The sequence below is a fragment of the Thunnus maccoyii genome, chromosome 19, assembly GCF_910596095.1.
Source record: "Thunnus maccoyii chromosome 19, fThuMac1.1, whole genome shotgun sequence".
Lineage (NCBI taxonomy): Eukaryota > Metazoa > Chordata > Actinopteri > Scombriformes > Scombridae > Thunnus > Thunnus maccoyii.
The window spans coordinates 1405242-1431327 of NC_056551.1; the positions used below are offsets into that span (position 1 = coordinate 1405242).

General features: G+C 38.9%; 1 protein-coding gene across 1 annotated transcript; it reads right to left on the reverse strand.

Annotated features, from left to right (window-relative positions):
• Positions 1-439: 439 nt before the first annotated feature.
• On the reverse strand, positions 440-26024 carry mapkap1 (MAPK associated protein 1). Its single transcript, XM_042395048.1, has 12 exons — positions 25831-26024; positions 23382-23864; positions 20174-20263; positions 19696-19844; positions 18654-18826; positions 18362-18538; positions 17589-17698; positions 11304-11411; positions 10945-11085; positions 8876-9013; positions 6218-6315; positions 440-5442 (listed from the first exon to the last, which is right to left on the reverse strand). Exons 2-12 carry the CDS (start codon positions 23662-23664, stop codon positions 5320-5322), a joined length of 1590 nt encoding a protein of 529 aa, XP_042250982.1. The 5' UTR covers positions 23665-23864; positions 25831-26024; the 3' UTR covers positions 440-5319.
• Between the last annotated feature and the right edge of the window lie 62 nt (positions 26025-26086).

The following is a 26086-nucleotide window of genomic DNA, read 5'->3' on the forward strand; positions in this document are numbered from 1 at the left end:
AGAAACAAGAAAGTTTGAAAAATATCAATAATATATGTCACATTCATGATGGGCATCTGATATATCATACAGTGGCAAAGCAAAAGAATAATACACTCCTGACCAAGGTGTACACTAATGACACCGAGATCCAGATTAACACGATTGACAAAATGAATACCACAGAATCGTTATAAATGTCAAAAAATATTTTCAAAGGTGTAGAAACACAAATCTAGATTGTAATGTTTGTTTTAAAATTGAACAGATGACCTTTTTTTCATATACTGCAAATTTCTAATCAAAAAACAGAATTAAATAAGTGAATGAAATGAAAAATAAATAAAATAAAAGCTACTTTTTTAAAAGCCAAACTTTCAAAGCCTCTTCATCATTGATATCATGCACATGACACAAACTGAAGAAAAACTACAACAGAGCAAACATACAAAAGTCCTAATTCCAGTATCTGTGCATCCTCATTAAATGTCTTCTTTATTTAATAGTTGACAGTGGAAAACTGAGGGAGACAGAGAAGTATACATACTGAACTGGAGGTCTTCATGATCTCAAGGCTGGATATGAACCCAGAACATGAACTTTCTGTATGCAGAAGGAGCCTTACGGTCTCAGTATGCTTCAAACAAAGCACTCATCAAACACAGGTGGAATTGGGAGGTTCTCCCCATTTGTGTGTTTCATGGCGTCAAGACAACAAAGAGTCGCAGAAAAGACAGAGTTGTTGGAGAGAGATCAGGAGGCTATCATTTCAGGTGTTTCATCCTGCCCTTGAGTGTGGACATTCCGAACAGATAGAAACACCTTTCTATTCAGACGACAGGTAGACAGGTTGTACAAACGAGTTTGTCTGAAGCATACTGAGACCTTCAGCCACAGCTCTGAACATAGCCATGCTTACCATGAGGCAGTATGCACAAACCAGCGTCCAAAACTAATATTTTGGCTCAGGCGCCACTGGCTGCCCGACAAAAGATAAAACTAATAAAAATCTACATGACAATGATACTTTATACAGGCCAAAATAACTGATATACATTTTACACAGAAATATACAGAAACACATTGTATTCAACACAAAAAAAGATGTTTCCACATAATTATGAATTTCAGATATCATAATTATGACATAATTATGTATTGACCTTTTAATTATGATAAAATTAGTCTGTACATTGTGAGGAAAATGATAACACTTACTCTTATGGGTCCTGTTATTTCTTAATAATTACACAGGACGGTTCCTGTACAGAACTATTCAATTTGGTACCAATTACAAGAAATATCGATACATACATATATGAAGTACCAAGTGATTTATTTTAAGTTTTTAAGAAAGAAGTAATAGTTTCAATTGCAACTTGTGGTCTTCATGATGTTTGCTTGATTGATACACATAATCAACCAACTCCCACAACATGACCTGAAAACTAGTAACTGGACCTTGAGTGAAAGTTTTTTTTTTTTGTCAGACTATTTGCAAGGTCAAAATGAACTTTCATGCTCAAATTTTAGTCAGCTGACCTGACTAATAAGAAGGTTACACTAGCAGATAATTGCTATTAATCTAAATAATCCACTAATTATTCCCAATCAATTAAATGTGATTAATTGTCAATATAGCAATTTGACACTTCATTTTCCCTATACCCAAAACCAAATTTCATACTGAAGCCATATCCAAGGAATTAGTTAGGTTAATTTCCAGGAAATTTAAATATTAGAAATATTGGCAATCATTAAATAAAGTGTTACTCTAATATCTCTGAAACATTTCCTAACATGAGGTTCTTCTTCCATTGTTACAAGATGTGCTACGTCATAATTATGAGATATGAAAGTCAAAATTGAGAGAAACTATCTGATTTTTATTATGAAGGCATTGAACTCCCATGGATATATGCCACTCTGTTAGTTTGTAAAGCTACTGGTGTGTAGAGAGTTATGGCAGTATTGTGTGAAACATTCACCAAAGAGCAGTTGCACAGGTTCAGTGTAACCCTTGCTCAGTCACTTGTACAGTGGATCCTATTTTTGCTTTGTTCTTTACCTGCTGGCTGCTATGTGTAGATACACAGGAATTAAGGTTCAAATTCAAGTAACATTAGGCGAGTTCATGGCCTTAGCAGCAGAGAAATGTACACACTGGCACAGTGTGTAAAGCAGTGAAACACGTGATCAATCAGTAATCCCGTTTCTCACAAAGAAACTGTTCTTTTGTCCACAGAGAGCAGAGACGGCTGAATGCTGACATCTATCAGTGTGCCTGGACCTGCACTTAACCCACTGGCCTCTAGACACCTTTAAGATGACTGATTACATTGAAGTGAATGAGAAACTTAAAGAGTAATAAGTCAGTCTTTTCTCTTGTTTCAATATGATGTTTAAGGGTAGGTTACATTTTAACTGGCTGTGAAATTATCTCTCCCTGTTGCAATTACACTGTAAAATACAGGAAATAATCTGCAGTTCACGTCCAAAAATGCATTCTTAGGGCATTTTCAGACCTGCACTGTTAAGTCTGGTTGAATGAGACTCCGGGCAGATCTGACCACAGCAATCATATATGGGTGCAGAACACAAAAAAACCAACAAAAAAACAAACAAACAAAGTGATCTAAGCGACTAAATTCAGCTTAGTCACACGAAGATTTGTTGCCAGGATGGCAGTAAACCTACATGCACTTCCAGGCCTAAGAGACCCTTTAGATTTGACTAAAGGCTCAAATTCTATTTACCGCATCCACAAAGCTGCAAGGACCTGCATGAATCAGAACGCTGAACCCTCAGAAGAGCTTTAGCTGCACTTAACAATGCATTTTTTCACGGAACTACAACTGTGGATTCTGTCCCCCAATCCCATACATACATATTGGGATACCCATATAATGAGGTTGCATCACAACCAGCATGGACAGCAGGAATGAGTACAGCGACCAATAACTCTTCCAACGTACATGTGGCATGTGTGTGTTCTGTTGTATTGAGATGGACTTGAATTTACTAAAAATAATCGCCCTGTGGAGTTTTATTACAACCAAACACTTCTGTCCACATTTAGTGCGTCCTTGAGGTCTAAAACCCTATCCACACATATGCACCCACACACTGGAGATGTGACAGGACGCCACTCATTGTGAAGAACCCTGAAAAACAAGGTGGCTTTACTACTCAAAGACTAAAAAGTCTCTGTGATGTGGGGAAGCTGAGGGAGGTTCGATTCATTTCTCCCAATTATCGATCAGAGCTGTCTCTGATACAACTTCAACAAGCTACTGGGAATTGAATGAGGAAACTTCTTAACAGAAAACATCATTCAGGAAATGAACTACTTGGTCATGTGCCAGTATGGCGGCAACAAAATAAAACAGGAGCTGATTACACAGATTATACGCTCCACGCACATACACTTACAAGCTTCAGGCTCATGAAAGCCAAGCGAGTCTGCCACTTTGTATCTGTATGTGGGAATGCACTGCAACAAACATTTTTATTCTATTTTTAAAATATTTTAAAACCTGCATTGTTAAACTGCCTAGCAGTCTTCTTCACTGCCTTTTGCTGGAGCATTGTTACATTCCATGGTGGAACACTGCCACCAACTGTCTGTCAATGGAACAGAGTGAAAGTGTCAGCAGGAAGGTGTATTGTGCCAGATGTGTGCTTCTGACTGCTTTGGAACACCACTAGTGGTCAAAAACTCCACAGGGTTCCTTTAAAGCTTAAAGGGACAGTGCATTTTTTGAAGTGTATGAGGTAGTTATCCATAGTCAGTGTATTACCTGCAGTAGATAAAAACCTAAAACAAATCAATATCAACTATATTTAGAATCACTGCTTTACCTTGCTGTCAGGCAGCCCTTTCCTTTGGCACTACATTTTCTTAACTGTAGAACTTCCGTATTCCTACACATGCCAGGCTCTGTTTGGGTCAGAAAGTGCTGTTGCGGTATAATACAGTGAGCAGCATGCATAGAAATATGGAAGGTCTATGGTTGAGAAGATGTAGTACCAAAGGAAAGAGCTGTTTGACAGCAAGGTTAAGGGGTGAAAATATTCTAAATACAATGTACACTTAAACTGATATTGATTTTTTTTAGGTGGCTAAAATACGTTTTGCTGCTGGCCTCGTCCACAGCAGTACATTACTTAGCTTCCGTGCCGGTACTCCTGTCTGCTTTTCCAAACTGGGAGCATGCTGGTACAAATCTACTGCAGGTAATACACTGACTATGGATAACTATCTCATACATTCCCACAAAAAATGCAAACTGTCCCTTTAAAGAGGCTTGTATTTGTGTGTTGGCTTGATTGACAGGTGTATCCACCTATTACACTCAGCCATGGTGCTTGCCGTTTGCAGAGTTTCTAGCTTCAAAAAGTGTGAAGTGTGAACCCAAACTCCCAGTGAGTGATGACACTGTATGCTACAGTCACTGCAGAGCAAGTACAATCTGTGAACAGGGATAAAGAACAACAGCAGCATTCAAATGTCTCCTGGTGTCACTCCCTGTGTGCTGGGTGACCCTTCATGACTTATCCACTAAGACTAATTTGACCATTTCTCCTAGCTGTAGCTGTGTCTTCAAAGCTTTCATATGATGAATATTTTTGTTCAAAAACCTTAAAATATTTCATGATGATAAGAGCCTTCCAAAACACCCTGAATCAACACTATTAATAGATCATTTCCAAGAATTTGCTATCTGGATTCAGGGCAGGAGGGAAATTATGTTTAAAAATCCAGGCAGGACTATTTCATTTTTGTCATAATTTCAAATCCTGAATGCAAAATGCCTTAAAATTAATTGCAATTAAATGACATTAAAATGTGATGGTTTCTTTTGACGCTGTTGTATTAGATCTGTTAAAGATAAAAGACAGAAGCAAAGATTTAGTTTGTAGCTTTGATTCATGTTTGTTGGGTGTATATAACCAACTTGAAGCTGTACAAATCCATCCTAGAGGACGGAGCTTAAATTCAGAGGCAGTGAATGAACAAATAAATGACGGCAACATGACATCCAAAACCCTCTGTTCTTGTCTTTTTCTTTTTTAGAAAAAGAATGAGAAATGTTTTTGCTTGTGGACTCCTTTCTAGTGCGTAGCCTCAGAGGCTACCACCTTGATCAGCTGATGCCTGAGACACATGTCCCCGACCGTCTTCTGTCCGTCGCTCTCTTCCTCTGTCCCTGTGAAAAGTGACTTTCCTTTGTCACTCTCCTTTTCATTTCAAGCCCGAGACTGTCTCTGCATAAGACTGTCAGGCCTTGTTTGTGTGTCTGTCTGTGATAGACAGGTGGCTGAGCAGCTTCAGTCTCTCTACTGGCCAGTCTTCTTATCCTTCTGGAAACTGAAGCTGGTCCGGCGGCTCAGTTTCCGCTGCTTCTGGGCAAAGTAATCGGCCCTTGAGGTGCTAGCCCGCGACTCCAGGATATAGTTCACCTGTTGATGGATAGTGTTTCATTCATGAAAAGTTCTAAAATTTTCATTTGAAACATTCAACTTTATCTTTGACATTCACAGGCCTTCACCATAGATATAATGAAATATCATTACATTACATTATCAAAATGATCTCCATCATGGTAACATTGTAAGTAGGTATAAAGGACATTTTTAAGTGTCTATTAATGTACCAACAACTACAACTCCTGAACCAAGACTAAACTTAGCACAAAAAGTAAGGAAATTTGTGTTTGGTAGATTATTTCTTTGTTGTAATGATGCTTCTTTGCAATAAATCTTATACAGTTGGAAAGCCTGTTTATTTCCCTTTTAAATGGTGCCACATTTGTAAGGAACATGCATTTGTGGGATGAGCAGCAGAGCTGAGTATGCGGGTTGCACCCATGAAAAATTTGCCAACACAGGGTTACCAGTGAAGTACCGGTATAAATTTACTTTATTTTACTTTTACTAAATACTGGTATCAAATTTTACTTTAGTACAATATGTACTTTATATCTTCCACCATTGTACAGACTGGTCTTCCATCTCTTTCAGTCTCTGCTGCCACTTGCTTTGTCATATCCAGTAGATGTCACTGAATGATATTTGAATGGGAACAAATGCCAATCATGGCACCCTGAAACAGCTCATAAAAAGCAGAATTATGGGCTAGAAGAGTTTTTTATGTCCAGACTAACTCTAACTGTTAAACCTGTGTCCTTGCAAAAACGGATACAGAGCACAGCACAGACATCCAGCCATAACTCACCTTTAGTACTATTTCATTGACAGTAGCAGCATCAGACTCAAAGTAGAGAGGCTTGTAGTCATGGTTGCTGAGATAGGTGACCTTAAATATTGCGTGACCTGTAACACACAGAGGAAACATGCCTAATGATACAGAAATGGACGATGAAAAATGATGCACAGATCGCTTTACCCATCATCCCTTCTCTCCCTGTCTGCACATCTTCAGTCGTGTCTTTGTGTGATCTGAGTGGTACACCATGGAAGTGTCATATCTCCTCAGAGCTGAGGAAGAGGACTGGCTGTGGAATGTGTGCAGGATAAAAAAAGTAAATAATCCAGAGGGAAAAACCTTCAGATTCTTCATGGGACACAAATTTGTTAACAAGATTTTGTAAATTGTCAAATTGATTGGCAGGCTGAATTTTATGGATTATCGTGGGAGATGAAGGTGCTATAATAAGCCAGAGACTGGCATGATACTTAATATGAAAATATCTTTACATGACAAAAAAGGCAAAGTAAATATTTACAGTATGTGACTGTATTTATTCCTTCACTGGATCTGTCAGCTCTAATGTGATAAAATGTAATCCAGTTACCTAAAACAGATCCTGTTCAGCCTGTTACACACTGATCATGCAACAGAAAATGTCACTGCAAATATTTAAGACTAGAGATGACCTGAGCCCATCTAAGGATCCAGGCATATTTTAAAGGATCTGTATCGACTAAACCCGATCAAATGTAGATCCTTTCTTTACTCTGCTGTCCACCTCAGCCTGCTCTCCTTTACGACAGCTAGGTTCTACAGTACAGCATTTCACTACTGAGTGAAAATTAGGCCCCATTTACACCTGGTATATAAATCTGGTTCCATAAGCCTTTGTATTTAAACCTGATATTCATAAGCGCTTGTGTTATCTTGATTCTACCTACATTGTGATCGGATCTTAATATGCATGGCGCAACAAACACGGCACATCCTAGATCAAGGGAAGTGATGCTGCTACTTGTATCTTTTGCCCCGCTTGCTTAAGATAGCAGGAAAAGGTGGAGTTAGGTGACCTTTCAACTTGCTGGGTGGATTTTCTTCTTCAGAATGTGGCCACACCATATGCACTGCATTTACACCTGCTGAGATCTGATCACAATGTTAGCAAACCTTCAGATGGGGTCTGGCCTATCTGACTGCATTCCTATCACATTTTTAGTGCATTTACACCTTAGTGCATTTACACATTAACAGGCAATTTTCCTTGTCCAGATAGGATATCTAGATACAAGGTGTACTGTAAATGCAAGGTATAAATGGGATCTTAGAGTGCGTGAATGTGTAAAATTATTTAGGTGCATAGGTGCGAGTGAGTTCTGACACAAATTTGGCGAAATACACAGATTCATTGAGTTCAGATGCTAACAAGTCTGTCATCTTACCTCTTTCTTTCTCATTGGTGAAGAGTATCAGTGTAAAAAACATTCAGAAAGCAGCTTCTCATTTTTAGCTGGCTCCAACCGCCACTTTCATTGGTGAAAATGACAAGCATCAACAGAGGCTGATCATATCAGCTGTCGCTAACCAACGTTAATTCTGTGAGCAACTTGATGGTGGGCAAAAATTAATCATGTCTATTGTCTGGTTTAAGTGCTCTCTGCAGCAGTGATACAAGCTTCTGTCTAGCTGATTGTGTCACATCAATTTCAGGAGCCACAGTTCTTCCAGTTAAACTTGATAGTTTGATCGTTTTGAACAGGAGCGGGATCAAATAGCTTGTGAAAAATACAATTTCGTTGTCTACAGCTGTTATTTAATATGCCAAATAGCCTCAACACTTAAGTATTGAAGGACTAGGATCAGGACCAGGGCCAAAGCTTGTGTTCAGTGAGAGTTGATCATGGAGAAACTCCATTTGTTGAATAAGATATGAGATGCTATAAAAAGCTCCAGAACAGCTACTATATGAACCTAGATGTGAGATTATTATGGTCAACTGCTTCTTACAAGGTGAACTTGTAAGTAAGTATGGACGAGAAGTCCTTGTGGTGCTCAGAAAAGAATGTAAACATAAAGACAGTGCCCGAGTCACTTCTTCTATTTCCATGAAATGTCATGCATGGGTGCTTGAACGGCACACTGTGACTTTTTATTAATGTACAGACATTTCAGGCCGAGCCCTTCTTCAGCCTGCTGATTGTTAAATAGTTAAGGCAAAAAAAAGAATGGAAATGTCAACATCTACAGTTCCATGACACCTAAGCAAACTCCATCTGCAGCATGAAGATCATGCAATATAATGGAAAGCTACAGAACAGCTACTAATCCTAAAACCTAAACAGAATGATTTCCGGGCCTGACATTACTGTATTTGGTTCTGTAAATCTGAAACAGGAAAGGATCATGAAATGTCGTATTGTGTTCAGTTTAGTAGGAAGTACAAAAAATAAAAATCTGTAAATGTATGTTTTGTCTTTCACACTTTTTTACCGATAACACTTTCAAACAAGTGTTCTCGGTAAAAAAGTTATATTAAAGCGGTGACTGCTACGCTGTGCTGAGCATGTATCTGGATGTGTGCAAACATACAGTGAGGTAGAAAAGGTGCTGCTTCTAGGAGGTGGTTTCTCTAGTGAATTGTGTACAGATATGATAAATGAGCGACTGTTTCCAATGTCCACTTACTGGGGCTTCTCTCCTCTACAAGGTCACAGGCACAGAGGTGGTCTGAGTCGATAGAGATGGGTTTCTGCCGAATCCAGAACTTTGTACTGGCCTTCTGATTGGTGACAGGATCAATCTCAACTTTCTCTCCTGAAATGCCTGAAGAGGAAGCTACATGTCAGTTTGTGAATGGAAATACATTCATACATATGATAATCACTCATTATTGGACAGCTGACTTGCAATATATTGGACCAGACTACTATGGTATGAATTACCATTAAATTTTATACAGACATTCATGGTCCACAGCAGATGAATACTACTGATTTTGGTCTGACTTTTCCTCTAGCACCACCATGAGTTTGACATTTCTGAATGAAATATCTCAACAACTAGTGGATGGATTTCCATGAAATTTAGTGCAGACATCTGTTTTCCCCTCAGGACAAACTAAAACTGTAATACCATTGGAGGTTCACTGACTTTTCATCTAGCGCCATTATCAGGTCAAAATTTCAATTTTTCCAATACTTTGGTTTGTGACTTCAGACCTGAAAACCTAATAACATTCCTTCAGTTTCAGATGTACTTTGTGTTTAGTGCTAATTAGCAGATGTTAGCCTTCTAACACACTAAACATGGTAAACATTATACCTAAACATCAGCATGTTAGCAATGTCATTGTGAGCATGTTAGCATGCTAATGTTAGCATTTAAATCAAAGCACTGCTGTGCCTCAGTACATCCTCACAGAGCTGCTAACATGGCTGTAGACTCTTATTGACTGTTTTCCACTGTTTTTATTTCGCATTGTGTTGTTTTATAGGAACTTGATAAAGCAGTTAATAGTTAAATATTGTATGTACACCATGCTCATGCCACATCCATTGTGAATCTGATGTGCACTTGTAAATTCTTTGAAAAGCCAAGTTTCATTTGACAGTCCCAGTTTATTACCATTTAAAACAACAAAACAGGAAACTAAAACAGCATGTGAAGGCCTGTGAAACAGGGGAACTCGACAGAATGGGGACACCTCAAGCTCATCAAAGCCACCAGTGGTGACAGCTGTGTATTTACATTATAGAGCATCTCTCTGTGTGAATCTGGTTATAGGCTTTGTATTGAGCACACTTCCATGATCTTTATTAAAGTCGCAGAGTTATGGATTACAGAGCCAAACACAGACACACAGCTACTGCTGTATGACAGGTTTGTCAGCTGCCAATCACATCGTTGAATGTGAGGAATTGGAAATAAAGAGACAAGAGATAAACCCAGTTGTCAATCAAAAGACAGGCATCAGTGTTCCACTGGGAATCAAACTGGGCTGTTCATCCTCATGGAGGTCTGGGAAATGATGAAACCTAATAGTAACTGTGAACAGTATGTTTGTCTGTTCTAATGTAAGTGGCTACTGTTAGCATGCCTGGCTACCTAAATTACAAGCTACAGTAGTGACCTAAGACTTCTAAGGTCAAGAATTAGCATATCATTAGCTAACTACACTATCTTTTGAGTTCTGTTAGAAAAAGCTTACATAATAATGTACATAGTACTGTACTATAATACTAGCACTAACTAGCTCTACCCTGCAATACAAGAACATTGCTCCTTTATGTTCTACATGGATCATCAGCTGGTGAGGATGCTGACTTTTTGCCTGTCATTAAACAACACTTAACATGATATCAGGTATGTAGCCATCAATCGCATATTTAGAACACTTAAGCTGTTTTTCATTTTTAAATGAGTCAGCCATTAAAATGCCAACCTGAGATTCCAACCAACTTATCAGGTTAATTTGCTAGCCAACTACAGCTGATAAAATCTGCTAGCACTAGTTGTCATTACAGCTGGTGTTTGACAGTTGCCAGAGAAAAATTAGAAGCTTCTTTTGTCTTTTTCTGTCCAGAATCAAGGACCCGCTGTTTGGAGTTGTACATCTACCAACAGTGTCATTGTAAACTGCAATCCATTATATTGAATATTTCCTAGACCAAAGGTTCTTTTGTGTAACTTTAGAGTTAAACCAGGAGAAAGATGATTCTGCGTGTTGGGGTTAGCCTGTAGTAAGCAGTATGTACCTAGCTGAACATCTGTGGTGAAGCGCAGCTTGTGGATCATACTGATCTTGAAGGACTTATAGTGGTGACTGCTCAGCATGTCTTGGACTGTGGTGATGTCAATAGGGGGGTCTTCCTCTGAGCTCTCCTCTCCCCTAGAGCCTGGAGAAAGAAGAAAAAAAACAAAAACCTTAGTCTTGATTTTGATCTACAGTATAACTTGAGAGTGACTCATTTAGGACCCAAACTATCCTGAGATAACTCAAACAATTAAATCTATACCTCCTGTCAGGTTAGAGGTGAAGTGCAGCTGGTAGAGAGTAACCAGCTGAGGAGACAAGGCAGTACAGGAACACAACTGACCTACTTGAATTACTTACTGTTTTCCCTGACCAGGCAAAACTCCAGGGTGTTCTGGCTCTCCAGTGTAGAGTCCAGATCCACTGCAACATTGGGCTCTGTCTGCTTCTCCAGACGATACATGGGCCCTGTTGGCGAATGATGGAGTCAGAACACAGCAACACACCAAATTTTTCGTTGTTCAAAGTTTTGAGGTTGGTCGGGGACAACTGTAATTCTTATTGATGCTCCATCTCAAGGGATAATTCTGTTATTTCAGTTCAGTTTGTGGCCATAAGTCCTGTGGATAATAATAAGATTGTACTCACAAACCTAAACTGGTTAGGGGTAGGGTTTGGGTTAAAGTAAACTAACTCCAAATAAAGTGGATATGATCATTTGAAAAAACTGTTGGTTTGTTTCCAGACTGACTGCTCATGTTTCTTAACTTCTTTTTAGTGGTGTCAAGGTGTTCCATTGACTTTGCTGAGTACAATGTTACCATAGCTAACAGGAATGGTGATGATAACCAATAGGAATGATAGATACACAAACACTCAAATTGTTATAAACAACTTACACTTGTAAACTGAACAGATACAGTAGATTAAACACAAGGTATCTCCATGTAAACAACATGCAACAAGCACACATATTGGATAAATTGATGTTTCTAATAACTGTTGTGTCAAAGACAGTTTCTTCAACTGTTTTTGACCTGTGATCCCTTTTTTCAGTCCCCAAATTTCCAGTTATTAGTTTTTGTGTTACCATGTCAATTTGAGTAAGGAAAAAGATCCAGTCTGTCCCAGAGAGTGTTGCATTCCCCTAAGACTGCCTCCTCACAAAAAACTGCAAATGCAAATGTCCATTACCCATAACCCTCTATGATCTACTAACACTGGCGATTTCAGGAGTTCAGTATGCTTCATACAAACAGTTTGTCTGATGTGTTGTCTGACCATGTCTGAATGCTGTGTGTTTATACCTGTTGCAAACAGCCACACTTGTAGGCAAGTTGAAAGCCTGCTGTGATAGCGTCCTCCTGGCTGCATCCCACTGCCCCCCTGACTGCTCTCCAACAACTTGGTGTCTTTTGTGTAACTCTGTAGTCTCAATACTTGATTAATTAATTAATTGTACAAAGGGGGAAGCAGCTTGCTCTTTTGGGCTGTCTTCTAGATGGTATCCATGGTGTTTCACTCAGTTGTACACATAAAAAGTGATGGAAGTAGTTGTGTAAAAAATGAAAAAAGACAGGGTTGCTGCACACTTTTTGAAATCAAATTTAAAGCTAAAATTTTAAGACCTTTTCAAGACCTTGACAGAAAAAAATGTAATACCCTTTCCACAGCAAAACAAATGCACATTTGGGCTAAGCTTTATGTGTGAAATCAATCTGACAATATTAATAGGGATATTTTTGTATCTCCATATAACAATAGATGTAAAATCACATAACGTAATCAAATTAATGGCTAATGCGATGAACTGTGTCCCACTGTTACACTTTACATTAGATAAAACTCTTTGTGTTAAAAAAACATTTTAATTTGAAAATTTTTAATTATAATTTGCTTGGAATTGTTAATTTCAACAACACTCTGTAAAACAATAAGTTCTTGCACTCACAGTGTAGGCTATATTTCTCATCCAACCAGGCATCACCTACAATTTCAGACCAACCATAATTAAAAAATAAGACTTTTTAAGACATTTTATGACCTTAAATTCAGAAAATCTAATTTAAGACATTTATTGACTTTTTAAGGATCCATAGGAACCCTGAAACAGCTTGAGAGAAGTCCCAACCACTTCATAAAGGGGGCATGTTGGATTGTCTGTGTCAAAAAGTTGCCAAAAATGTTGGATGCACCCACCAAATTGCAATGTTGGAAGGTGCGAGGGAGGGAGGTTTCAGACACTGTAATACCATCCAACAAGCATTTTGTTTGAAGCATACTAAGCCCCTACATTTTTTCATTATGTATTTTATTCTCTATAACTGTAAATATCATTTATATGTCTTACAAATTGATATTTCATCAGAAGAGTGCAAAGTGAAAAGGTTTGACCTCTTCTGTGATTCCAGTTTTCTGGCTCCTGTCACACTCATCAAAGACCAATGTTACCTTGGTCACTGTAGTTCTACTCCACCTCAGCTCCAGCCTCTTTTGGCAGACCAACAAAAGCTTGTATTCAGTCTGTTTCTCTCCCCCTCTGTCCATTATTAGATTCCTAGTCTTTCCTGTAATGTGGACCCACTTTTGTTTGACCTCTTCAGGTCAGATAAAGCAAGATACAATTACCTGCCCTCAGTAATGAAATACAAACATAAAATAAATACAATGGACTGCCTAAAGAGTAGGTCCAAGCAGTAACCATCATTCTGCTTTTTATCAGAGAGATGGTTTTACTCTTGTTGACTGCTATGGGCACTGCTGCAGAAGCCACTAGCTCAGGAGAAGATGATGCAGCCTTAGGAAATCCATAAGAGACTTAAAGAACTTGTCTCTCTGATTGAATAAATATATCTGAGACTGAGACACTATGAAGGGATAGTACTACTTACTGTATTTGCTCTCCCATGAATGACAATGTTGTAGTTTTGTAAAATTGCATGGAAGTGGACCCAACAGGGTCAAAAAAGGGTGAGCTAGGCTGGAATGGAACATTTCAATCCTTTCCTTTTCCCATCACAAAGGGCAACACATACATGAAAGCAACCAGTCAAACATTTATCCTTTAATTGTACATTTTCTGACCAATACTGCAAATGAAATTGCTATCATTTTCTGGAAATTAAAATCCATGCCTTCATTTGTGGTCTACCTAGTATTAAATAAGATACATTTATCCAAAGCATCATCAAAAACTGACCTTGTTTTTACATAAACAGGCACAGATAAAATGATGCAGTTGCTTAGTGTTGAGGTCCAAGGTTCAAACAAGACAGTCAGAGAAAAGTCAAATGCTAAATAGACTTGGCTCACATTTATTAAGATATTATGTCAGCGGTATACAGAATATCATTAAGTAAGTATAGTCATCAAAAGCAATGTTAAACTTATTGAAAACAGCTAAATCCATGGCCAGTTATGGTAATAATGACAAATTGCTAGTTTTCTGCTAAGAGTATTGACTAATTCATGTCTGACAGTGTTTGCATGTTAGCTGCTTGAGCTATCATTAGCTTCAACAATCTGACGTAATGGCACCTTCAGTCAATGAATGGAAAGATTCACGTCAGTGTTTCCCCTATAACAGTACAGGCCAACGAGTACCCCCGCCAGAGCAAAAAATATTTTTTTTAAATGCAAAAAATAACGCCAAATATCCACTCATTCAGAAATCAATAGCGTTTTGGAGCCTCTGAGCAGCGCTGTTTCGAAATGTGAGTCAACATCTGTGTCTGGGAAACTCTAGGCAGCGTAGCTCCTTTTAAGGAATAGGGCAGTGTGTAGGCAAGTGAGTGGTTAAACGACAGAGCGAGCGTCAGAAAAGTGACGGTGAATGCGAGCGGGGCAGAGGAAAAGGTTAGCAGTAAGTTGTCAGTCTGGCAGTAAATGTACAGTACAGACTACAGTGTGTCAGTTAATAAATGCCAGCAACTTGTCAAGACCAAGAAAAGTGACATCTGTTGTTTCCCCAACTGCTGGAAAAATGAAGGGGGTTAGCTCCAAAGTTAGCAACAATGGGTTAGCATAACCTGAAGACGCTAACAGAGAAATAGAGAACAGAGAAATGTGTGGCTGCTAATCATCCCCCCCCACCCGCCAGGCCAAACCACTTAACCTCGAGGAAACACTGCACATCTTCTACCGTGATTACAAGACCATACCAGTGGTTTGGCATGTTTTCACACATTTTCAACTAATCACATACTCTCAAAGGAATAGTTTGATATTTTGGGAAAAGGCCTATTGTCTTTTTTTTACAGTGGTTATGTTCTGGACTATTTCTTGGTTGGGAACAGTTGCCATGCAACCAGCAGAGACTACAGGAAGTTACTGCTTCCAGACAAGATAGTCCCCCCAAACAATACAATAGTTACAATATCTTGCAACAAACAACATATGATGTGTTAATTAGTGAGCATTAGAGGTGTGAGTAGGTGGATTTCGTTAACCCTCCACAAAGCAAGGCTAGCTGTTTCCTCCTGCTTCCATTCTTTAGATTAAATAGAAATAAAAATGTATTCTTTATGCTAAGCTGCAGGCTCCAACTTCATATTTACTGAGCAGAGATAAGAGTCAATCGTCTCCTCTAACCCTCAGTGTACTTCCCAAAATGTCAAACTATTCCTCAGCATCACAGCAAACCATTTAGCAAATGGTACTGTTTATAAAAATGGATGTATTATTCCCCACTGTTCCAGTCAGCCTTTGCTTTCCATTCATTTCCCTTCTGTAATAAAATCAAATCAATTAGAAGACTACTGAAGCTTGCTTGAACTGTGCAAATCCATTAAAATCATTTAGTCTGTATTAAGTTTTGTCAAATGTAATCATTGTCATTATTGCCCTGTAGGAACACAATTCCAATTGCATGGACATTTAAACTGTTTTGAACATGGCCACCTTAATGACCAGAGGACATGTGCTCTGTTGAAGGAAATAACTTATACAACATACAAATCCTTCTTTTTGGCTTAACAAATTTCTTAGTCCTTTCAACATCCCATAGTCCACGTCTGCACAACATAATCTACCCAGTAGAGGAATAAAAAGAAAATATACTGTACAAACATCAAGCACACACACTCACTTCCCCGGAGCTCTGGCAGCTCATTTGTAGTTCAAACACAGCCCATCATCTGAGGCCCCGCCGTCACCACCTACCCAAATGTCACCACAGTTTGCCTGATAATGTGCACAAGCACCATTCAATACTCTCATATCTACTGGCACAGGCCACATTGTTTTATATTCCACTGCAGCTTTCCAGCACATCATATTTCACAGCCTCTTCTAGTCAGTCGTGCTCATCCCCGTTTCTGCCAGGACCTGACGCTAATTTAGCACTATTTCTTTATGGTGTTGGCTTGAGAATTTTAGAATTCTATTTTTGTGTGCTTTCAAGTGTTATCCTTAACTAACCATCTGATTAGGAAGGCATTTAAAGGAGGAGAGAGAGGAAAGTAGACTATGACTCAGGAAAAAGAGGTTATCACCATAAACTTACTATACTCTCCATGTGAAAGCTACAGAGCTATCTACAGCATGCACAATCATTTGACAGTTAAACAAGTACACACAGGCTGATACTAAGTTTAAGCGCTTAACTCTTCAGACTACAATACCTTACCAACCCAGTTAAAGCTGCAACTAATGATTATTTTCATTATTGATTAATCTGTTGATTATTTTCTCAATTAATCAATTAGTTGTTTGGTCCATAAAATGTCAGAAAATGATGAAAAACTGTTTCCCAAAGCCCAAGGTGATGCCCTCAAGTGCCTTTGTTCAGACCACCAGTCCACAACTCAAAGATATTCAGTTTACTGTCATAGAGGACTAAACTTTTGACTGGTACTGTAGTTCTTTCTATGTTTCCTTCTTCTTAAGACTGTCTGTCGTGCTGCTGTAACATTAGAATTCCCCCCTGGTGATTAATTAAGTCTTATCTATAAATATATAAAATGTACATATCCATAAATAATACAAAGATTTGGAGATAAAAATAACCTTGGACACATCAGGTACTTAATTGAAGGTAAATTGAACAACACATTGTAGCATTGTATCAGCAACTACGTATTACTGTATGGAGTGACATTTAGGACGGCTGATCACATTCTGTAAGCTAATCACATGATCACTATGCCAGTGAGAAGACATACATAATTATTCCAACACAGCAACATTGCAGGACCTTGGATTGTCCTTTTAAAAAGAGAATGTGTGTACGGGAGAGAGAAGAGGAAGAATCTGAGTCTTGTGAGTAAATACAGTAAATGATCAATACTCATCTAAATGTAAATGAGACAATAGCTCTCTCTTGACTGTGTATGTGTGAGGGTGTACACACATAAGAGTATGTGTGTGTATGGAGATAGTGGGAGGGTTGAGTTACCATCTGGGAGGTATGCCACTGATAATGGTCAACAACCTGATCACCATCTCTCATACACGGACTCACCTTCAGACAAGGCTTTACAGAGGGGGACACATGGTTTTAAATGCAACTCCAATTTTATGTCTCAAACTGAGGTGAGGGAAGTGAAGATACATAAAGACAGAATGCACTCCTATCTGGTCTGTCTATAGCTTCAACAGTGACACTAAAAAGAGATGCTCTGTGTTAATGCTACAAGGTGTCATTACCTGAGCCTTTCTGTGAGCCTTTCCTCTTCTTGAGGGCTTTCTGGAGAATTTCCTTCATGGTTACCTTTAGACTGTCCACAGGGATTAGAGAGAAACCATGAGCAGCATTTCTAAAAGGGAAAGAAGCAGGAAAGGTTAAAGATGACTCTGTAGATTTATCTCAATCATCCAGACAGAAAAGTGTAATAAACATCACTGCACTGGGCCTGTAACAGTACAACTGAAGACACCTAACTGTTCATACCAATGGCTTCTTAAATTCTGACTTCATAGACATACGGACCTCCCACCCTAGTTTCACAGCTATACACTGGTAGTAAGTATCTCTCATTTGGTGAAATTGGCCCGAATATAAGACAATGTTTTATTCTGAAATTTACATTTGACAAAGTGGGGGTCTTTTATTCAAGGACTAGGCAATTCCATGTTCACGACCTTTTTTAAATGACAGAGTACTGCTGTGACACCGGCTCCAACAGAGAGTGTTGCAGTAGTCTTAATGTTGCTAAGCTTGCAAGTGAGTCTGTTTATAGTGAGAGATGCTGCATGATGCATGTTTTCAAATATTTGTTTGGAAACACCACAGAAACCTTCAGAGCCTGTAAAATAGTATTTTGTTCAGTTGGATATCTGTTAATTTTTACAGTCCTGGTACATACAGTACAAACAGCATGATGCTGCAAATTAGTCCTGTAATCAGGAGCAGGATAACATCTATATATTCATGTACATATTAATTATTTGCATAAATTTGTGGATTATTTCTTACTTACATTCTGACAAACAGTGACTGTCTGGAAGCGAGGCCAGGTGAGGAGTATTTCTCCACCAAGGCCAGAGTGCTAAAGCCAAACTTGTGGATTGGCTCATTGGAGTCCAGTGGAGGGAAGTCAGTGTCCACCTCGCCATCATCCTCCGCAATGTGGAGGCAGTAGGCATTCACATTCTCACTGTATATAGACAAGAGGGGGACAGACAGACAAGTACAGAGCCAGACAGAAGAAGAGTGTGTCACACAGAAAAGGACTTTCTAGGAAACTGGCACTGAAATGTGTTTGTACTCACTTGAGTTTGGGTTCTCGTCCCTCACTTGTGTACTGCCAACAGATGAGCCCAATGAGGTCATGGACGCGGGCGTTGGCGATGGTTACAACAGTCATTGGATGAACTTTCTCCTGAGCTATTTGCATTGAGAGGTAGACGTCTATCTTTTTTGTAGCCGTTGTGCCGATGTGACCCTAAGAGGTGAGGAAGTGATGGAGAAGAGACAGTGAGTACATCATGCAGAGAAAAACCCTGATTACAGACTGTAAAGAGATAAAAATGTCAAAATGTTGCACTGCTCTGTTTGGTTCCATTTTTTAATTGATCAAGCAAGACAAAACACAAAAACAGCTGATTGAACACAGACATGACGGAACATACAAGCATTACATTACAAAGATTTTCAGACAGGCAGAGGGTAGAGTGCAAGAGGGCATTGTATTTGTTTGTTTGTGTATGTATATGAGGCAAATGTATCTGTATCAGTAAAACAATGAATGGATAAAAATCAAAAACAAAGAGACAAAAGTAAAGAAAAAGGCTCTTAGGAGGAGGTTGAACAGCTGAGGGCAACACCCTCTTCCCACCTGTGAACCACCTCCAGACTCCCATTGTTATCATCATCATCATTAGTATAATTTCCTATTAATCCAGTCAACTAAATCAGTTCAGATCAGTAACTATGGGGATATATGGTAATATGATGAATTAATGTAGACTTCTTTGTCTTATCAGTTGCAGTTAAGTCTTCATTAAATCACATTTACCATTGATATTTATTTAGGAACAAAATTGTCATTTTAAATTGACAGAAAACTGCTACTTTCACAATGAAATTTTAAAATCACAATCGATGTTTTTGTAAATTTGTAAATCTCAACTGTGATTGTTCATTAGAATGAAGGTTTGGAGTATTGGGTTCATTTAATCAAACAGATATACAGCAAAATAAACCAATCTGCCTATTTTCCCTTGTCTACAAAATGATTTTAATGATCATTTAAATATAAGTTTCCTTTAAAGAAGATTCAAATAAATAGGAGCGAGATGTGGAAAACCTCACCTTGCCATCAAATTTGGAGTATTCATTGAAGGGGTTGTTGAGCTGCTGGGGACACTGCTCCAGCCGCAGTGAAAGGGTAGATTTGGTACCTGTTGTCCGAGGCCTGTCTTTAAAGTCTCGTTTTTCAAACAAAGAACCCAGATCCTCCACTAAACAGGAAGCATAAGAGCAAAAATGCAGCAAACAATGAGTTTCATTTATTACTACAACTGTTCTTGATGCTGTAATCTATACACATAGATGGAAGGGGTGAGTACAGGCCTTTTTCCATTGCAAATACTTTGACTTGTCATAGAAGGTCCTGACCCCAGGTAGGTAACCACTAGCCTTAGCTATGGATCAAGTGGACTATTAGTGGTTTCAAAGTATCATTACTATTTAATATAATATCGTAGGAAATAATGTCTCATCAGCCTTCTTATTCAGAAGTATGCAGTATGCAATGCAGTATGTATTTAAAATGAGCTAGGAACACTACCTGATTGGGAGGATGACCTCTCTTTCCACTGAATATTTTTACATTTGATTTGGTTCTGCCGCTCTTTCCTTAGCCTTTCAAGTCTTTGGGCTGCAAAAAAGAGAACAATTGTTACATTTCAGTCACACTCAAACAGGCAAAAAATATTCTCTGAAAACCTGGTGACTGGTGATGGTGAAAAAAGTCAGCATTAGGTAAACCAAACCATTAAAATACCAGTTTAGTGTACACTTTGGTTCAAACACGTTCATATCTTTCTTTGGGTTTGTGAGAGCAACAAGAAGAGAAAGGAACATTTAATGCAGGTAAACAGGATGTACACAAAGCAAAAGGTAACACAGGGAGACTGTCTGCCATGTGATATTGACTGACATGACCCACCTAATAAAGACAGTCAAGTACACAGATATTTATATTAAATAAAACTTGTCTAAAACATTCTTGTTCATCCCTCTTATCTTACCAGCAGCCCCGGGTTTCTCACGGTTATCTTGTTGGAGTCCTGATGAGACAGCCACCACAGGTCAGTTCTCAATCTCAAAATCTCAGTCAATCTGAAAGGATTGCAGCTTTCTACCCAGAACCCAGAACCATGACCAGCACTCCACCAAACTTATTACAAGAATCAAGGAAGCCAAAAGGAGACATGCTGTCTACCTTTGGACTCCCTCTAACACCAAACCAAACCACATTGACCTTCCAAATAAAACACTCTTTTCATTTGATTCAGACTCACTATACTCAGTTTTTACACCCACATCCCAGCCTTGCAAACAGTGTACTCATTTGTTGATCCAAGCTTGATTATGACACCAAACCTTGTATTCTGACATGGTCCTTGAAATGAAAACAGACCAATAGTTGCTGTCTAGTATAAAGAATGTCTCATAAAGGTGGTTATCAGGTGCTGGATATTTTCACATTAATCAAATCATAAGCAAAGTAACCGCATTTACTTACTTTGTCTTTCATACAAACATGTTACATCTCTGCATATTTGCTGTAATTTGGTTGCTTCTATTGGCAACCACTTTTTCTGTGGTGGGAAAAATAAACAATAGCTCGGTTTCCATCCAAATATAGCGCAAATTTCAACAAAATTTATAGAAATTCAGCACCAGCCACTGCTGCTATGCAAATTTTTGGAGTCGGGTTGACGAGATAGCTGCTACCAACAGCTGGTGGTGCTAATCGTCACGTCGGTGCCATTAAACCAGTGTAGAAGAAGAGGACACAACAAGATTATGTCCTCAAACGGTGAATAACAATGTAGAAAACATGATGGAAATATGGCATTTCTGTTTGTTTCATGTATTAATTTGAGGAATGATACCTTCTCCTTGTCGCTCCACACAGATCTGTTGTTTTTGTCTCTTCAGTGGATGTTAAAGACACATGCTTCATGTACGACAAAGTCTGTTTCCATTGCACTTTGTCACATTTTGCTTATATACGCCAACTTTTACACCTCAGCCAAGCATAACAACTTTTTTGTGATGTTTCAGGGTTTTTTTTTCAAATTTTCAGCGTTTCGTTATTTATGTTAAAAAAAATGCGAATAAAAACAGATGGATGGAAACACACCTAATCACTGCATCTCTCTCCTCTAGTGTAGAATTGTCTGTCTACAGAAGTGAGAGTGCTGCTGACACACTGAGGACAACCAATAAGATCAGCACCAAAACTGACACAGCCAAAAAGTGAATGGAAGAGAAGTAAGAAAGTGAATCAAAGTTTGGAGGGCACAGCAGATTAAACAGAAACAGCAGACACACTCTGTGCTTCAGGATATGAATGTAGCAAATTCACCTCCCAACAGTGTTTACTAGGCTCTGAGAAAGTACAGATATTAAATCCTCATGGGTTTAAAATTCATAGCACAGGCAATAATAATTCACTTTGTTTGCAGGTGCAGATTTACATATGTCTCTTTTAAAATGGTGGTCTATGGGGAAAATGCATTTTGGGCTGCAGATTTGGTTTGTTGGAGTGGTTGGCCACTCTTACTACATAGCTAATAATTATCAAACTAACTTCAGTCTGGGGTCTGACCTGCAGTACTGCTTATATCAGCACCACTGCTTGTTCTCCCTGCAGCTTAATAAGCCTAATATTATATTTCATAAAATATAATAATTTTCATGGTGGAGGCACTCTTTATTTCAGGCGAGGCAGAGTGCCACCACAATAAAATAATGTAGGAATCCCTAGATAGAATTTGCAAGCCACCTTCCAATTTGACCATTTCTTTGCGGAAAGTAAAAGGAAAAGGAAAACTCCAGTTTATTAAAACTTGGATTTAATTTTCGTACTCACCAAAGTAATTGCTGAGATGTGGGAACACAGTGACATCACAAGGTCTAGTCAGATGATCAGACAGGTTGGAAACAAACCAATAGTTTATCCAGATCATCTAAACCACTTTATTTGGAGGTCAAACTTAAAAGCGGGTGCACCTGAGTGAGTACGGAAGTTCAAAGTTGAAGCAGGAAGTTGGTCTGTAAACTTATGGATGTTTATGACATACTTTGGATAATCTTTTTATCATTCACTCTTTGTTTTCTCTTTCACACAAGTTTGCTTCCAAACTGTCTGACTGCTCATGTTTCGTGACCAAACCTAATTCAAATCATGTTGCCGTGAGATCTCAGCTATTGCTTTGGTGAGTACAATGTTATGTGTAAGTGCACTCTGTCAGCACTTAGTCCCTGTGGCCTACTGCTCTAAGGTGCATATTGTGCTTTCACAGCATCCCTGGTTTGATTCCAGCTGGGGACATTTGTTGCATGTCATTCCCCACATACCTCTACTGTCAAACAATCCAATAAAATCAAAAATGTCCAGAGCAAAGAACAAGCACCAAGACATTTGACTCCCACTCCTTTGCCACAGCCACTGACATATATTCACTTTCCCATGTCTGCTTAATGGCATAATAAAAATCCGATCTGTGCCACTAACCTCATAGCAATTAATAAAACTCAAAAAAATGAATCTAATCCCATGCTCTCCACCTGTGAAGCAACAACCTTCAAGCACACAATTTGACTTGAGCCTCACTGAACCCCTGGCCCAGATTAGACACACAACCCGTCCAAACAGGTGCAGCACAGGCTTTCTGGCTGCCCCCCACCATAATCTCAGGGGGGAAGGTGTGCCTGACAGAAAGCCTGCCCTGCTAACTAGTCTGACCAGGAGATGAGCCTACCTGTGTTGGAGCGCCGGCGGATACCAAAGTCCCAGCTGGAGGTGATGTCCATGGACTGGGAGAGATCACAGGCGTGATTGTCTGTCACACTGCTGCCCCCCTCACTCAGGGAGCCTGACCCCGTTGACCCACAGCTGCTGCCGGGCACCAGAGCCAGCTGGCACTTCTCCAGATCCACATCCTGGTCTATTAGTACCATCTCACACATTCCTGTATCATCACTGGTCACATGAGACTGTCTAATGTGGGCCAGAATGATGGCTGGATTGTCCAAGAAAGCCATTTCGTTTCCTTTAGAAAGTCCAGCTCAGAGCTTTGGATGTTTTCTCTTTCTGTCTTCACCTTTTTGCCTATATGCCAGAGGATCCCTTCTCTCCCTTTCAGTCTCTCTCTGAGACTGTTAATGCAGTGTCTGATGATGTCGTTTCCATCTCCTTATCTGTATTTATTCTCTCTGCTCCAAGGTAGGAACGGTGCCAGTAACTGTTAGGGGAGAGATTAGAGTCATTACATGATGCAGGCTGGAAACTTAAAGATTATAATCAAAACTATTAGAAAATGAATGTGTAAACATTTACCAGATATGGTTGAGAAGATGTGCAACACAAAATCAGTCTTTCTCAAAATGGGCTATTCACTATTGTTTTGGCAAAAATAAATACATCACACACTATGTTTTCTAATTAACAGCTTTGGAGTCAATGGTAATCTATATACTTCACTGAAAGTATTCTGTCCTACAATTCATGGTATAGTAACTTGAACAGTAAATATGGTAAGAAGCTGGCGAGGGTTGTCAGGAGGCGAGGAGAAAGCATCTGTGTATCACAGAGAAAACTGCATCTCTGTCCTTTAGGGCTGCAACTAACGATTATTTTCTGGATTAACTGATTAGTTGTTTGTTCCGTAAAATGTCAAAAAAATGTTGATCACTGTTTCCCAGAGCCCAAGGTCTTCAAATGTCTTGTTTTGTCCTGACTAACAGTCCACCTCCCAAAGATACTCAGTTTACTGTCATAGGGGACTAAAGAAACCAGAAAATATTCACATTTGAGAAGCTGGAATCAGAGAATTTTTTTTCTTTAAAAATGATTCAAAATAATGAATTGATTATCAAAATATTTGGCGATTCATTTAATAGTTGGCAACTAATCGATTAATCGGCTAATTGTTGCAGCTTAAGTCCCTAAAAGTTTACAAAATTCTGGTATGCACCATGGATGACTTTGGCAAAAACATATGAAAAATCTATCTGAAACTCAAAAGCTAATAGTTCATTTGTTACTTTCACCAGTCTGCAAGAGACAGAAGTAAAGCACAGCCTGGTGGAGACCTGGTCTCCATAGATTTTCAATATCTTATTAGAGAATTTGTCCAATGTGGGTAACACATCCCTGTAAACAGGCAGCCTAGAGTCTAAATATACAATACTAGTCCTTTATGCATCACAGCACTGTGTGTTTATGACTGAGAGACAGTAGATTACTGAAACACCAAATTACTTTATAATCCATATCTCCTGCCATTCATGATGTTACTTCAACATATAGATAATGTCAGCGGTCACAGCCATATGTGTTGTTAGGAATAGCTTGGAGTCATTCAACAGTCAAATGAATAATGTGATTGTGTGTTGTCATAATACTGACGTTTTTTCAGTGACTTCTCAGACTGGGTGTCAGCCATCACTGAACATTAGTATTGACTGATAAACACAACCCTCCTTACAAATAATAGTTTTGACTGTTTGACTGTATTTACACTGTGAACACAAGCTGTTGATCATTTCAACACGGAGATGAGAACTGCGAGCAAGGGCAAAACACTATCACCTACTTGAAATAGTGTGTGTGAGTTACAGGATGCTCTAACACACTACAGTGGTAGGAAATGATTTATGTTAGCGAACAAACGCCACATGAGCAACCACACATTATAACAAATATATGCAGTAGTTCCCGCTGTGTGTGGGGTTTATTTCATGTTTAAAAGCAAGTTCACTTAAAAGAGCTTCTTCGACTGAGGCTTACTACAGCTAATGCTAAGCTATCAAAACAATGTGATGACAAGTTTATGTTTTGTCACGTGAAACAAAAAAAAATAGATATTAACAGTTTCATGGTCGGTTCCTCTGAAGAAGGAAGTGTCTTATATTCAATTATACTCTCAAACACTTTCACCCAACTGCCCGGTTAGCTAGTGGTGATTCCGACAGCTAGGTTGACGTTAGCTTAGATTATGTGTTTCCTTGCTTTTCTGACCCTTGCTACCTGTCTTAAATCCTTCACATTATTAGGTTAGTGTTCACTTGTTAAAAGATGAAACAATGTATAGGCTAGATATTCATTTCAAACTGTGAAAACATTTAACCATGAATGTTTAGGCTAGCTGACTGTGCTCAGCTGCTATCACAGCCTCCGACAGTAGTTAGTTTCTGACGGTGTCCCACCTTTAGAAGTCACGTCCGATGAGGGAAAGAAATGTCCACAATGCCCCATGTCATCTACGCACACTCCAAACACTGACAATAACTCATTTCATTTGAAATATATGTAAATTACAGTGTAGGAAAATCATAATGCAACTGCAAGTCAATGCAGTGGCTACTGCTGCACTCTGCCAGCCGGAGCAGCCCGATTTCGCTTCCGGTTCCTTTTTTTCAGAATAAAAGACAAACAAACTAAAACGATTTAGTTTGTGTAGTT